Source organism: Gavia stellata, chromosome 3, assembly GCF_030936135.1.
Source record: "Gavia stellata isolate bGavSte3 chromosome 3, bGavSte3.hap2, whole genome shotgun sequence".
Taxonomy (NCBI): Eukaryota; Metazoa; Chordata; class Aves; order Gaviiformes; family Gaviidae; genus Gavia; species Gavia stellata.
The window spans coordinates 9043479-9057490 of record NC_082596.1 but is presented as its reverse complement, the minus strand read 5'-3'; the positions used below and the strand labels follow the sequence as shown (position 1 = coordinate 9057490).

At 46.6% G+C, this 14012-nt stretch overlaps 1 protein-coding gene across 1 annotated transcript in view; it reads left to right on the top strand.

The window, feature by feature from the left end:
- Nucleotides 1–3310: 3310 nt before the first annotated feature.
- CCN4 (cellular communication network factor 4) overlaps nucleotides 3311–14012 on the top strand; it is a 36136-nt gene continuing 25434 nt past the window's right edge. The window contains exon 1 of the mRNA XM_059815323.1: nucleotides 3311–3445. Coding sequence (XP_059671306.1) covers nucleotides 3398–3445 — 48 coding nt within the window. The 5' untranslated portion in view covers nucleotides 3311–3397. The remainder of the gene's footprint in view (nucleotides 3446–14012) is intronic.

Genomic DNA, 14012 nt, shown 5'->3' with positions numbered 1-14012 from the left:
AATCAATCCATTTCCCAGTTTATTTAGTCTAAAAAGACTGTAAAATTGAGTCATATTGAGAAACCTGTTTATGTGGCCAGAGGCCTAAGGGACGTATTGAGGAAGGAGTGATATTAAAGCATTAGGCTAACAGAATCAGAGCTAGTTTGCACTGGAGCGTGCTACCTGTTTCCAGTTCACTGTGGATGGCATGACTGCAGAGTGATGGATAGTTGCATTTGCAGACATAATGTCCATGGAAGGTGAAAGGTAAAGAAAGAAAAGTCATTAAAACTATAAAATTGCTTCAAGGTCCAGAAAACTAATTAGACACTGAGGCTTAAAAGCAATGTGGCTTCCTTGTTTTATTGAAGAGAAGAGTCAGCGGTGATTTACTGAACCCTTGTATGTTTATATGTTGGAAGAAGGTACTGAATTCTCATCAGCCGAGCAGACATTGGCAGAAAGATGAAACTAGCAAACTCGGACTGAAAATACAGCACAGCGTCTTCATAGTGAGTGTAACTGAACTCACCAAAACATGAAGTGGATTTTCCGTCATTTGAAGATCTTAAATTGAACTTAAGTCTTTGAACTAGAGAAAGAAGTGTCTTTAGAGCCTCCATTTCTTGGGGTCAGTACAAGACTCCCCAGGATTAAGCCAGGGCAATACAGGATTGCAATGATCTCTTTTAGCATTGTCATCCTTAGAGGGAACTGAGAGCCCCCAGAAGCAGAAGCCAAGCTGTGGGCTGCTGCCACCACTGAGTTAAACAAGAGCCTAAATGGCCCTGTCATTTGAGACTTAATGAAATAACCTTACACCTAGTCACACCTGTAAGTGCACTGATGTGCCATATCCACACAGGAATCGCTATCAGAAAGGCTGCTGAGGCAGCTGGGTAGCTCAGCACCCCTGCCCTGGAGCTACAGGCCCACTCCTTGATCCCTGTCTCATCCAAGCTAAGGCAGAGTGTCTGGTTTATGATCGCCACATGACAAACTCCCATGACCAACATGAGATGAGCTGTGGAGCTGCAATCAGCCAGATGTCCACATCTCTAAGACTCCATCCTTGCTGACACGCTTGGCCACAGCATTAGCTAAGGAATTCACTGAGGGGAATGAAATACATAGGGAAACAGGCAAAAGAGAGTGAGATAACCAAATGTTTTTTGGGGAAAAAATGCAAACCAACACACTGCCATTTCTGGTGTCATTTATAAAGTGTTCTTTCCCTTGAGCTTTGAACTGTTGTTCCTCTTCCATTTGCAAAGCTACTTTTGCTAGGACTGCTAGTATGGTCCCTTGAGCTCCAAGCCAGCAAGCACCGCTTGTACAAGGTATTAGCCACCCACTGCACATCTGAGCCTACTACCCTAGGCTAATACATCTAGTTTCACCTCTTTTTTTTTTAAGAGGCCATCTCACCTAGGTCAGAGGAATTGCACTCTCAAAATGCTCCTTTCACTTCACAAAGTACTCAGGGATTTGGACCCCGAAGTCAGGCACTGAGTGGTAGCCACCTGCAGATGAACACCACCCAGGTGACATGAAGATAGCTGGCTTCTTTCTAGATTCCCCAGCAGAGACAGAAAGTCCCTGTGACTGAGTATTGCTGGTGTACGAGGAAGGATGTGTGCTGGTGACAGAGAGGGGTGAGAGAGAAATACTGAAATAGAGAGAGGTGGAATGAGGAGGAAGTAAGGAAAGAGAGGGAAGGATGTAGAGAAAGGAGACCAGAAACAGCCCTGGAGGAACCTGACAGAAAATACAACCCCCAGCATGGTCTTCAGGGCAGTATGTCCTGGGAAGGGGCTGTGGTAGTACTGAAGGTGCTGGAGGAGGAAGATAGAAGGTGGCAATTCCTCCAGTTTGCAGCCAAGCTCTGGCTTAATCGCTTCCCAGGGCAGCCGGGTGTCCAGACTGTCACACAAAAAAATCTGGTCCTTTTAGAGCTCCCTGGTCCAGCTGGTGTAAAACCACTAAATCGCTGATGTCACGTCACACAGCACAAAGGGATGAAAGTTGCTGCGCGAATATGTGTTACTGGAGTACAGCTTCCTCAGTGTCCCCTCCCCACCCGCCAGCAGCGGCAGCCTTGAGCATTCAGCTGTGTTGGGTCCGGGGAGCAAACCCCACCGAGGCGCCAGCTCCCCTGGAGGGCTGGGATGGTGGCTGGTGGGGCTGGGGGGGGCTCACCCCAACCCGACCTGGCCCACCTGATTACAGAACGTAGCCAAGGCTGAGCAGAGGTTAAGGTACCATCCCAGTTCTAGTTTGGCCGTTGGAACGTTCACCCACCCATCACTGCCATACTAAGCAGGAAGGTTTGCCTACTTTTAAATTTACCTTGACATCTCTTTTAGTCTCGACTCTTTCTTGGGTTTAAGATCTGTAAAGTAATTTAATATGATTTTTCTTCCCTTTGCAAGCATTCATTTTCCTTGTACTGTTCTATTTCAGTTTAAGGATGAAAGAGACTTTAAATTCTTTCAAACTCAGATTTAGAGGGGTGAGGGAAAATACTATGTCTGTGCCTAGGTAAAAGGAGAAAAACACATCAGAGATGACCCAGCTAAAATCAGGGTATACAGGGATAGAGGTGATCAGAGAGTTTAGCTCTGTTCAGGGTGGGGTTTGCACTCCCATGTACTTGGGCAGTATTTGTTATGCCTACTGCTGGCACAGGATAGAAATAGAACTGGGCCCAGGAGCTGATGCATACTCTGACATACTCCACCAAAATCATGGAAGGGATGTGTACCATGGCAGGGGATAGTGTGCCCTTCCTTTCCTTTCCCACGTGGGTTGCTCTGTAAAGAGGGGGGTCCCGAGAGAGCCAGCAGACTGCCTCCCATGGGGTGTGCTCGCAGGACAAAAGTTCTTCTGCACTTCAGATGAAGCCACTATTTTTTAAAGATTAAATAAATCAAACATCTGTGCATATTTGTATACGTCAGGTCATTAATCACAATCAGTAAAGCCAGATCAAATGTTTCTTGCCATACGAAGTTGCAAGAGTCTGAATGCCATGAGCAACATGAGGGGTAAGGTCTGAGCATTTCGGTGCTGTGCTAAAATCGCAGCGCGATGGACCACGGCGCTGCAGCTTTCCCTTTAAGAGCCCTTTGGCTAACTGCGATACACTGAAATGCAGGAGGTGGGACAACACCACACACAAAAATGAAGAAGGGAAGGCAGGAAAAGTTTCTCCAGAGGAAAAATGCAGGGCTTGTCCTTCACCCTGACGTCAGATCTGTCTTTAATAAAATCCCCAAAGAGCCAAGAGAAAAAGGCAGAGTGCCTAGGCTAGGTTGCCAGTTCAGGATTGCTCTGCATTCCCCAAAGTGGTGTTTTTGCTCAAAACGGCTCTAAATCTGGGTTCAATCAATGTATTTAATCCCGGCTTCCAGGGATGAGGTGGCTTTTGCCCTGGATTCTAGCAACAAGCAGCATTTTGCAGGTGAGTTTGCAAACTGCAGGAGAGACTCGTCTTCTGCAAACACACTTGGGTTTAGTGCATGGTGGGCTGGGAGAGCTGAGTGCTCTGCATGTGGGAAGGTGGGCACCAGTGAGCTCTGGGGCGGTGGGAGACGTGACATCGGGGAGGGAAAGGTGAGCTGCGAGGAAAGGAATGAGGAAAGGGAAGGAAAGGGAAGGAAAGGGAAGGAAAGGGAAGGAAAGGAAAGGAAAGGAAAGGAAAGGAAAGGAAAGGAAAGGAAAGGAAAGGAAAGGAAAGGAAAGGAAAGGAAAGGAAAGGAAAGGAAAGGAAAGGAAAGGAAAGGAAAGGAAAGGAAAGGAAAGGAAAGGAAAGGAAAAAGGAAGGTGCAGAAGTGTCTCTGAGTTGAGTCCATCTCTGCTCAGTATCCAGGTGGATCTGTACAGAAAACTGTAGTGTGGGATTTGGGTTTTTTCCCTTTTTTTTTTTTTCTTCTTTTCCTTTTATTGCTACTATTTGTATTGTGGAGCAAAGGAGGGAGGAAAAGAGCACCCATTCCTGCCCGAAGCAGCCAGGGGGAGGCTGTTGGGGGAGCGGGTTGGAGGGAAAGGGCAGGTCCCCGCCGGGCGGCGGTGCCCAAAGCGGGGCAGTCCCGGTGCCGGTACCGGTGGGGGAAGGGGGCCGGAGCCGTGCCGTGCCGTGCCGTGCCGCAGCAGGGAGCGGAGCCGGGCCCGGGGCCCCGCAGGTGTGCCGCCGCCGGCGCTGCCTCGGGGCCGGCAAAGGAGGAGGGGTTTTTCCCCCTCTCCCGATCTCTGTAGCTGCCCGGTCCACGCAGGCAGGAGCTGCATTGCTTCGCCTCCTCTTTGGAAAAACCTGTATGGAAAAGCCACTCATTTCAGAAGGTGTTTGCGTTTTGTTTTTCCTCTCCCGGAGCGTGCTTGCGGCTTCTGTAAAATCCCCGGGGGAGAGCGCCGGTTGTTGAGAGATGCCGTCTTCAGGAAGGTGACGGTGGCGGCGGGGGGGCAGCGGGTGCGGGGAGCGCCCGTCCCCAGCGGGAGAGCGATGAGCGGCCGCGTCGGGACCTGCGATGTCCCTCGCCCTCATCCCCATCCCCGGAGGCAGCGCCGGACTCAGGGCTCGGGGGACCCCGAGGGAGAGCTGGGTCCCAGGGACCCGTTTGGGCCACCCGGCTTGAGGCGGGGGCACTCCCCGAGCCAGGCTCGTGTGGGGCCGTGCCTGAGCGTGGCTTCTGCTCGGAGGGGGGGTGGCATCAACTGCTTTGCACAGGGGGGATCTTGCTTTGCAGGGCTGCTGGCATCAGGGGTTGGCTTGTGTGTTGCGAGATAAAGCGAAGCTTTAAAGCAAGAAAGTAGCACGCGTGGTGCGGTACACCAGACGCACCTGTGTGAAAGCAGATGGCAAAGCGATAAGTCCTGCGTGGATGTGGAGATGGACTGATAATGGTGCCTCTTCTAGGAAAAAAAACAAAACAAAACAAAACACAAAACTAACAAAAACCAAACAAACAAAATGCACCTCTTGGGCTCTCCGAGGTAAGCGGCTTCTTACCTCGGTTGATTTTTGTTGAACAAGTAAAAAGTCACACAGAGGGAGGGCCCCCCCTCCCCCCCAGAAACAGTGTTACTAGAGGAGGTCTGTGTGAGCCTCGTAAATTGTACAGTGGTTGTCCTGGGTTCCCTTGATATCAAAGCTGTTTGTAAAAAAAAGCTGCGGTAGCATGACAGTATGTGTGAGTGCATCCAGACACATGGGCCTGCTGTGGGAGCGAGTAAGTGAGTGCAATCCAAACATTGCTGGCAGCACGTTTGGTCTAAAAAGTAGCTAAAAAAGAGTTAAAAACAGTATCAAAAATAGCCTAAAAAAGAGTCCTGTACCTCGACTATTTCAGTTCAAGCTCTCCATTGAACAGAGCAGGTGAAACTGGATGCTCTGGAGCATCCCAGGGGCACTGCCACCTCCTGAACACACCCATGGAGTTGGACCTTAGAAGGTTGTGCTTAGAAACCATCGAGTAGCGATGATTTCTCCCCAGTAATGAACTGGCTTTCTGTGGGTCTTCTCCACACCTGAACTGGGAAGTGATGCGGGGTTGGTAGGCTGATGAAGGGCAGATTTCTGTCTGGCATACATAAGGGCATGGGGCAACGGGGATGAAAAGGGTGTACAGCATGAAGGGATGAGAGGGGCTGGGGAGAGCAACTGGGAGGCAGTATTAGTCTGTGTAATACTTAAAGGACTATTGGGAGAAGAGCAGGCTTAATTTGGTCTGCTTAAGGGGAAGATGTCTGAAGGAGCAAGGGATATTGCAATTGGTGTGGGATATTTTGAATATTTAGCTGGCATGGCCACCCTGCTCATGAGAGATATCTTAGCGAAGCCACGTGGGTCATAACAGATGAGTGCTTGTAAAGCTCTGACACCACCCCACCTCATTGTCTATTGTGTTGCATCTTTGGTGGCATCATCACAACAGTAATAAAGATCTTTCCAACACTGCAGAGGCATCCATGGAGTGGTAGCATCAGGCAGGTCACTGTGCACAGGCAAAGCCCTGTGGTCTCCCTGGGGGCTTGTCACTCTTCACATATATGAAGAAACACAGACAGAAAAAGATGCTCCACTGGGAAAGAGGGGGGTTGACTATCTGGAATATACTGGAATATAGATACTTGTTCCGGGGAGAAAGGCAGAGGACTTGATATGGGAAGGTCAGGCAGGTCTCAAAGGGTATTTCAGAAGGCAGCTATGAGGTTCTGCGGGAGCATCCCCCACTCCCCAGTACTGCATTAAGCTATAGGCAGTTACGGAGTTCTTAAACAGTTTTATCAACAAGATTTTGTATCAGGACATAACTGCACAGGTGACAGGTTTGCAAAGAGAAAAATAGCTGAGTGTAGTTGGAATTTCAGGCGTAAGTTTTCAAACTTTTCTTAAAATACTTTCTTTTCATAGATATAAGGGCAGAGACCATGGGAGCCCAAGTCCCGTCAACTAGGCTGAGATTCCTCAGTGCCTGAGTCATTTCTGCAGCAAGGATTTTAAGGCTGGATGCGTTGGCCTCTTTCAGTGCTGCACATTGAGGACGCAGAGCCAGGATCTTCAGCCTCTAGTCCTGACGACTCAGCAGACAATGAAACTCCTTGCTCAAATAGGACAAAATGTCCCAAACCAGGGTGATGATTAGAAAAACAATGCTACACTTTGTAGAAAATTAGTAAAGGAGATTATACAGGAAGAAGGACAGCATTGAAGGTTCCTAAAACATTTGAAGTGGAGGAATGGGTGGTGTGTGGATAAGAGGTGAATGCAAACCTGCAGATTTTTCCTTTAGTGGTGCTGGTAAGCAACAGGTCAAAGGGCAAATAGCATCAACTGGTAAGCAGGCATTGACACTTTCATTTGATGTGATGGCAGTCACAGCACACAAACACCAGGCTTTTGGCTTTAGTGGGAGGAAGGAAGCAGAGAGATGTTTGAAGACGTTTTTATATAGGCACCACCTCCTTTGTGAGCATTGATTTCACTAGATAGTCACTGATAATGACCCAAGTTCAGGGCTGCCTCAGGCTGTGTGGAAAGTGGTTTGAGAACTGTAATGCACAGTTTTTCATTCTCCTTTTTGTAAGATTTATTGGCACATATGTGAGGCCAAGATTTTCATTTGTTAAATGTTTGGATTGGTGGCAGGAAAAAATGATTACATTTCTTTGGGCTTTTCCAGGCAAAACCACATTCTGACCAAACGTGAACAAAAAAAAAAAAAAAAAAAAGCAAAAAAAAAGCTATGGATTGATTTATTATTTTATCTATTTGCTTTGCTAGCAGCTCATATATAGTCTAATGCTAAAGGTTCCAGGCACCTTTATTCTTGCCTGCAAAAATCCCATGGCTCTCCAGGGGAGATGAGCTGATGTTTATTGAGTGCTTCTTAACGGAAGGCTACAGGCTTGCAACATAGATAATGATGCATAGATAATCTTGGGCAGCATAGATTCAAAGTTAATGTATCTTCTCCCTGTAACCTTCCCACCATTCCCTGTTGCTTGACAGCATCTGGTTACCAGAGACAGGCTTGGTACACTTCTCTTTAGAAGGGCTCCTATCCTACACTTCCATAAATTGTAGATGTCAATTAAAATTACTCTGGTTGTAGCAGCTGAAGATTCAGCTATGCAAATGAGTATCTTGTGGTTTGAAGCTGGCAGACATAATCCCCGTGGGTATGGCTGCATCATACGTGGAGCTTTCCCAAAGCTGATCTTTTATTTGGCAGTCCCCCCTCACAAATCGACTTGCAGAATGAAATCATTGCCAAGGCAACATCCTGAAGGTAGCACTGAATGTGCCTCACATGGACAAGAGGTCCAGACCCAAGTCTGTTTCTGATGAAGATGCCTCCTAAATACAGAAACACACACACACAGAGTTTTTGCTGAGAGCAGCAAGCTTTCATGCATTTTCTTCATAACTTCTCCTATCAGTGTCTGAATTTGCTTTGATAGCTATCAGCTGCCAGTGTGCAACAGTCTCTTTGCCAACATTAACCAAGACAGAGCTGGGGACAGGAATTGGCTTCCTCACCCCTCTCGCAGTTGTGCTACTGCCTGTTTGTGTCCCCTCGGGCAGCTCCTGTCCCCATTTCACATTGCAGCAGTCCTGCCTGCAGTGTGAGTACTTCGCTAGTGGGGCTTCTCCAGGGAAAGGCATTAGTTAAAAATGAGAGCTGTGGGTTTTAGCAAAATCATGAGATTTACATGATGATACTGGGTGTCTGTTCTTTGAAAGACTCGTGCATGTTTAGCTCCTCCTGCCTTCCCCAGGTAGTATGGAAAAGGCACCGGTCAAAAATTTCAGAAGTCCTCCACACTCACATGGGACATTTAACTTCTTTCTTCAGAAGCTCTAGGCTCGCACACTGGGACATTAAGAGTTGCTTTAGCATCTTGCCAGTGCTCAGCTTACTGAGAACTGCTCTTTTTGGACGGCCTCAGTGTCCCAGCGGGGTCTTGAGCATTCCTGTCTGGACACCCCTGGCTCTCACGCACCAGTGGAAATGAAGCTGTTTTAAACAAAAAGAAATAGTATCATGTATGTGAACATTGGCAGCTGTGGCCTGGCAAAAGCTGAACGCCCACAGCTTCAGCTGAAGATACTTTCCAGTATCAAGCCTGACAGTGTCTCCTGTTGTGGACCAGAAAGCAGGGTAAGGTTTCCACACTTTTTCAGATTTAAGTTTGTCGCCAGGAGGTGCAGGTAGGCACCCTGCATTAAGGTGTTCCCCCTGATTCCCCCTTTGTTTTCCTAGAATACAGCTCAATCATCCTCATTCTCAGGGTGCTTACGATAAAAGTGCAATTTTCTGTTTCTATTAAATAGAAACTTTGACAGCTGTCAGCTTGGCAGTGATGGGCCCAAACAAATTCTACCCATTTATTTTCTTTCTGTGTTCTGATATCCACCAAGAATTCAGACCCAGTTTCTTGGACTGGGCTTACAGCACCCAATTTCCCTATCACTCCCCCTTCCAAGTTTTGTCCCACCCAGGGTTTGCTGTGTCCTGAGATGAGTTACCTTCAGCCTCCCATTGCTGCAGGTTGGCAGGGGGATCACAGAGCTTTATTTTTACAGATGTGTTCCTGGGTCAAGGGACTCTGACTCTGCTGCTTTAGCAGCTCTGCGCAGATGTTCTTCCGTGCTGCTCTGGGTTTCCTAGCTGTGGTTGAGGATCACTGGTTCTCCTGCACCCTGGTGGTCTCCCAGCTCCGAGAGGTACCTCCACTGGTGCCTCTGTTATTTATTGCATCCATACTGAAACCTTATGTGTTTCCCTCTTGGCTGGCTGCTTATTCTGGCATTCTGGGTGAAGCTTCTGGAGTCCTCTTAATCCCTTGTGCCTTCTAATAGGCTGCTGCTGGGCTTTGACTTGTAATCTTTGCATCCGGGCTAGGTGTGGGAAAGTAGAAGGCAGAAAAGACATTTTTATCTCTGTGGGTGCCAACAGCTGGTTCTGCTCTACAACTACTTCTTGTGGATGGGGAAGGAGAGGAAAGCCTTTAGGCTGAAACAGCTGTGGAAGAAGATAACACTTAAGCTAAGCTTTGCAGCACAACTTGAATAATGAATTTCTAATACTTGGGTTGGTAATGCATTCCAGGACTGTGTGGTCATCTCTGTGTTCCTCTTCTCTTTCTCAATAGCTCCCACGTTGTTCTTCTGTTTTATTAGTCTGGGTCTGTCATTCTACTTAACCTATAAAGCAAATGAGAGATGAGCAAGTTGGAAGTCCAAGTTTCATGAACTCCAGGATGGTGTACAATGAGCCCAAAGGGAAACCTGAGAAGTATTTGCACAAATAATTGTGGGCTTATGCATCATCCATGGAGGGTTGTGAGTCACCTGGATCCTGATGTTGCTGGACATGTGCGCAGTTAGGTCTTTGCTGTCATGGAGCAATTCCAGCCCTGCAAGAGGACCTTCTCCTAAGAGCTTGCCTTGAAGATTCGGAAGGAGTTATATAGAAAAAATGTCTCGTGCTTGATGATGGGGCAGCGTAGCAAGGTCACTTGGTCCAGCATTTCATTGACACTCAGATGAACAGAACTCAGAATACCAGTAATGTTTTGGCTGCTTTTACACCTCTTTCTTAGAGCTGAAACAAACTCCTCCTACTCACCTTAAGGTAAACCTGTCGTTTCCCTTCCTAGCATACTGAAATAATCTCCAGTGAAAGGCTTCCAGGTGGATATGAAGTGTTGGTTTTATTATTACATCTCTAGCATGCAACCGTCTAGCTTGACTGAGTTAGTGCCTACACTGGGTTTAAAAACATGGAACTGCTATATGTAGTATCTGTATATAATGGAGAGAACACAATAAAGTCAGCAGTAGTAAGCAACTTTGTAATTCTGTACAATACTTGATACAAAACTTGTTATGTGCCACCAAGAACAGCATAACCCACATAGACTTAACAACTTTGACCAGAATTGCTCTGGATGACTCAGGGATTTTTTAATTTTTCTTTTTTAGAAAGTGGCAATTTTTTAGCTACATGTGCATGGTAGCACTTTCCCCTTTCTAGAATTTACGAATGCAACTCAAACTGTAATTTCTGAGTGGCTTAAAAGTTTTGATTCCTTTCATGCTCTACCAGCTTTCCAGACTACCATCCTGCTTTCATTTTTTGCATTTTCTTACTGAAGTTTTTTTAAGTACAAGAGACAGAAAAATGAGTGGGGGATTGTTTCTTTCTCTTGCTGAAGTTTCCTCATCTCCATATACGTATGCTTGGCCTGTGGCAGGATGATTATACAGAAGGTAAGGGAGCATGGCTTCACTGAAACCCTGGTTGGTGCCTTTTGGGGACAACACTAATCACCTGAAGCTGTGACTCTGGTGAATTTGGTTTACTCCATGACGGGACCAGCCTTCTTGCACTGGGCAGACAACTAATGTACCAGGGCTCTGCAGAGACCGGGAACTTCCCAAAAAAGTGCCGTCACTATCTTAAAGCATCTCCTGACTGTGCTCTAAACACTCACATCATTGTCACTGCCATGCCTGATAAATGGTGCCGTCGTGGTTTAAGCCCAGCTGGCAACTAAGCATCACACAGCCGCTCGCTCACTCCCCCCCTGCCCCAGCGGGATGGGGGAGAGAATTGGAAAAGTAAAATTGAGAAAGCTCATGGGTTGAGATAAGAACAATTTTATAAATGAAATTAAATACAATAATAATAATAATAATAATAATAATAATAATAATAATAATGGAAAGGAGAATAACAACAACAACAACAACAAAAAAACCCCAAAAAATCCAAGAAAGACAAGTGATGCAAATAAAAACAATTGCTCTCCACCCTCCGACCGATGCCCAGCCTGTCCCCAAGCAGCAGTCTCACGGACAGCTTTCCCCCTAGTTTATATACTGCGCATGACATCATATGGTCTGGAATATCCCTTTGGTCAGTTGGGGTCAGCTGTCCCGGCTGTGTCCCCTCCCAACTTCTTGTGCACCCCCAGCCTACTCGCTGGTGGGGCAGTGTGAGGAGCAGGAAAGTCCTTGACTCTGTGTAAGCACTGCTCAGCAGTAACTGAAACATCCCTGTGTTACCAGCACTGTTTTCAGCACAAATCCAAAACACAGCCCCATCCTATCTACTATGAAGAAAATTAACTCCATCCCAGCCAAAACCAGCACAGGTGTCCTTGACATTCTTGTATTTGTGGTGCAAAAGGTCACTCTGCATCTGTGTTTTTTGGACATGTGGATCCTCCTTTCTGGGTTTTGAAGTCCACCAAAGTATTCCTGGATGTGTATGATGACCAAGCAGGTTATAGCTCACATTTATGATCACCAGATTATACCTGTTGTGACAAAGGGAACCTGCTGTATCTGGCCTGATAAGAAGGCAGAGACATTGAAATTCATATGGGGAAAATTAAGCGCTCCTCCGAATGGCCGGCACATGTACTTGGCTGCCCGCAGGCTACTAATTCCCTGGTTTAGAGTAACAGCTGGGTCATTTTAGCTGTTTAGCAAGGAAGGACCAAACCACAAAAACTGCAGCCAGTGCTGAGAATCTGCAAGTGGATTACACTATAAAACTGGTTACACTTTTATGAGAAAAAAGAGGGTGGAAAATTAATTAGGAAAATATCCAGCTTCCATGAACTAGTTTGGCCATTCAGCAGGTGATTTATTTATAAGCACTGCTGACAATACTTCCTGCTGGATCTTGGTCTTAGAGGACTGGTCATACCCACAGCGTCTGTGGGTGGGCTGATATACATTGATGTAAGAGAATGAGGGCAAATTCGGTTGGCTTCTTTCTTTGAGTTTTTCTTCCACATTTGACCCTAGGTATAGCAATTACTGTAGTTAAATATCTAATGACATCCCTGCTATTTAACACTGAGTTCATTTTAGGAGATCATTGACTATTAATTTTCACTGTTTTATTAGAATGCCAAGTGTACATTTAAAAAATACACAAGGGTCAGAGAAGCTGCAAGCTGATGTCTATGAGGCAGTGGATTTCTGGGGGTCACTTGACTTATTTTTCCCTATCTTACATCAAAACCTTTACTAAGCTTCCTCAGTGCACTGGGGTTCCCCAAAGAGGTGGTGTGATTGTGCTCGTGCAGGCTGGTGAATTCCTCGCCCGCCAAAGCTGCCCGGGTGTGGGTGAGCTCTGGAGCTTGCAGCGGAACGATGCATTACGTGCCTGGTTTCAGGGTCAGATAAGATGCTTCTGCTTCTTTTAGATTATATGCTTAATTCTGTGTGATTTACATATACATATACAGAATACACATATGCATATACCCACATCCCCCCCTAGTATTTTTATGTTTTGTGTCAGTTATTCCATATATATCATATAGGCAGTCTGTTTGCAGTAAAGGGGGCATTTGTGCCATATTTTTAACTGGTTTCCCCTGTCCTAAACTGTATTAAAAGTCTTTCCAGAGTATCGTCTGGGAGGCTGGAGTATTTGAATGGAGGAATAAATGGATATTATGGCAGCAAAGTGGAGATCCCTTTAAAACCTCTGCATCCTCGATTATTGTACCGTTTTATAGTGGAATAATTAAATAATTGCATTTGCCTCATTCCCATGTGACTATATGACCGTAAAGGTGTTGATCCCAGTTTTATTGTTCACCCTGTAAAATATAGGGGAAGCTTTCTTAGAAAAACTGCCTCTACAGTGGGAGCCGTGCGGAAATAAATATCTTGGCTTAACACCTCCCTCCCCATACACTTCCCAAATGTAGTTTTTCTGGCACAAATCGTGTCTGTGGAGCAGCCTTGGCCCAGGGGGATGCTCGGAAGAAGCAGGGTGCTGTGCAGGGCTGCTGGGGAGCACCACAGCCTTGCCATTTGCGCACCAACACTGCCCTCGCGTGTCGGGGACTTGGGAGACCAAACCTGTGCCTGCGTGGAGGCTCAGCGCACAGCTCCAGCTCCTGTTTGGCTTGCTGTGGGCTACAGGCAGCCAACACCAGTTATTCGGAGACAAGCAAAAATGTCAGTACCCATATAATTAGAAACTCATCTTTATCCTCCTGGAGACAACACACGTAGTTGGTGGCCTTCTCTATGTATGAAAGCAGCAGCGTTAACTGTTGAAGTGCTGAGGCGTTGCCACTTTCCAGTTTGGAGCTGTTTAGGATGGGGAAGTGGCAGCATTTGCATGGTGTGTTTTTTGGGAGGCATGTGGGTGCTGATGGGCGTGAAGTCTAAGCAACCTTCTCCGTGTGACCTGCCAAAGCGCTTCAGTGCCAGGGTGCAGGACTCCCCATGTCAGTGGGTTGTGGTGGAGCTGCAGCAATACCCTGGTCTGAGTAAGGGTTTTTTTTTTAATATTTTTATTTTATGCCATTCATGGTGTCAGCAGGTCTCTGGATCAGAAACGAGAATTTTGTCACCTGGTTGGTTTAGACCTGGACCCCAGCAGGTATCATAGCTACCTGCAAGCAAGAGTGAATGATGTGTGAAGGACCAATTTCATCACTTTGCACAGGTGCATCAAGTTATAAACTGCTGATCACCACTGACTTGG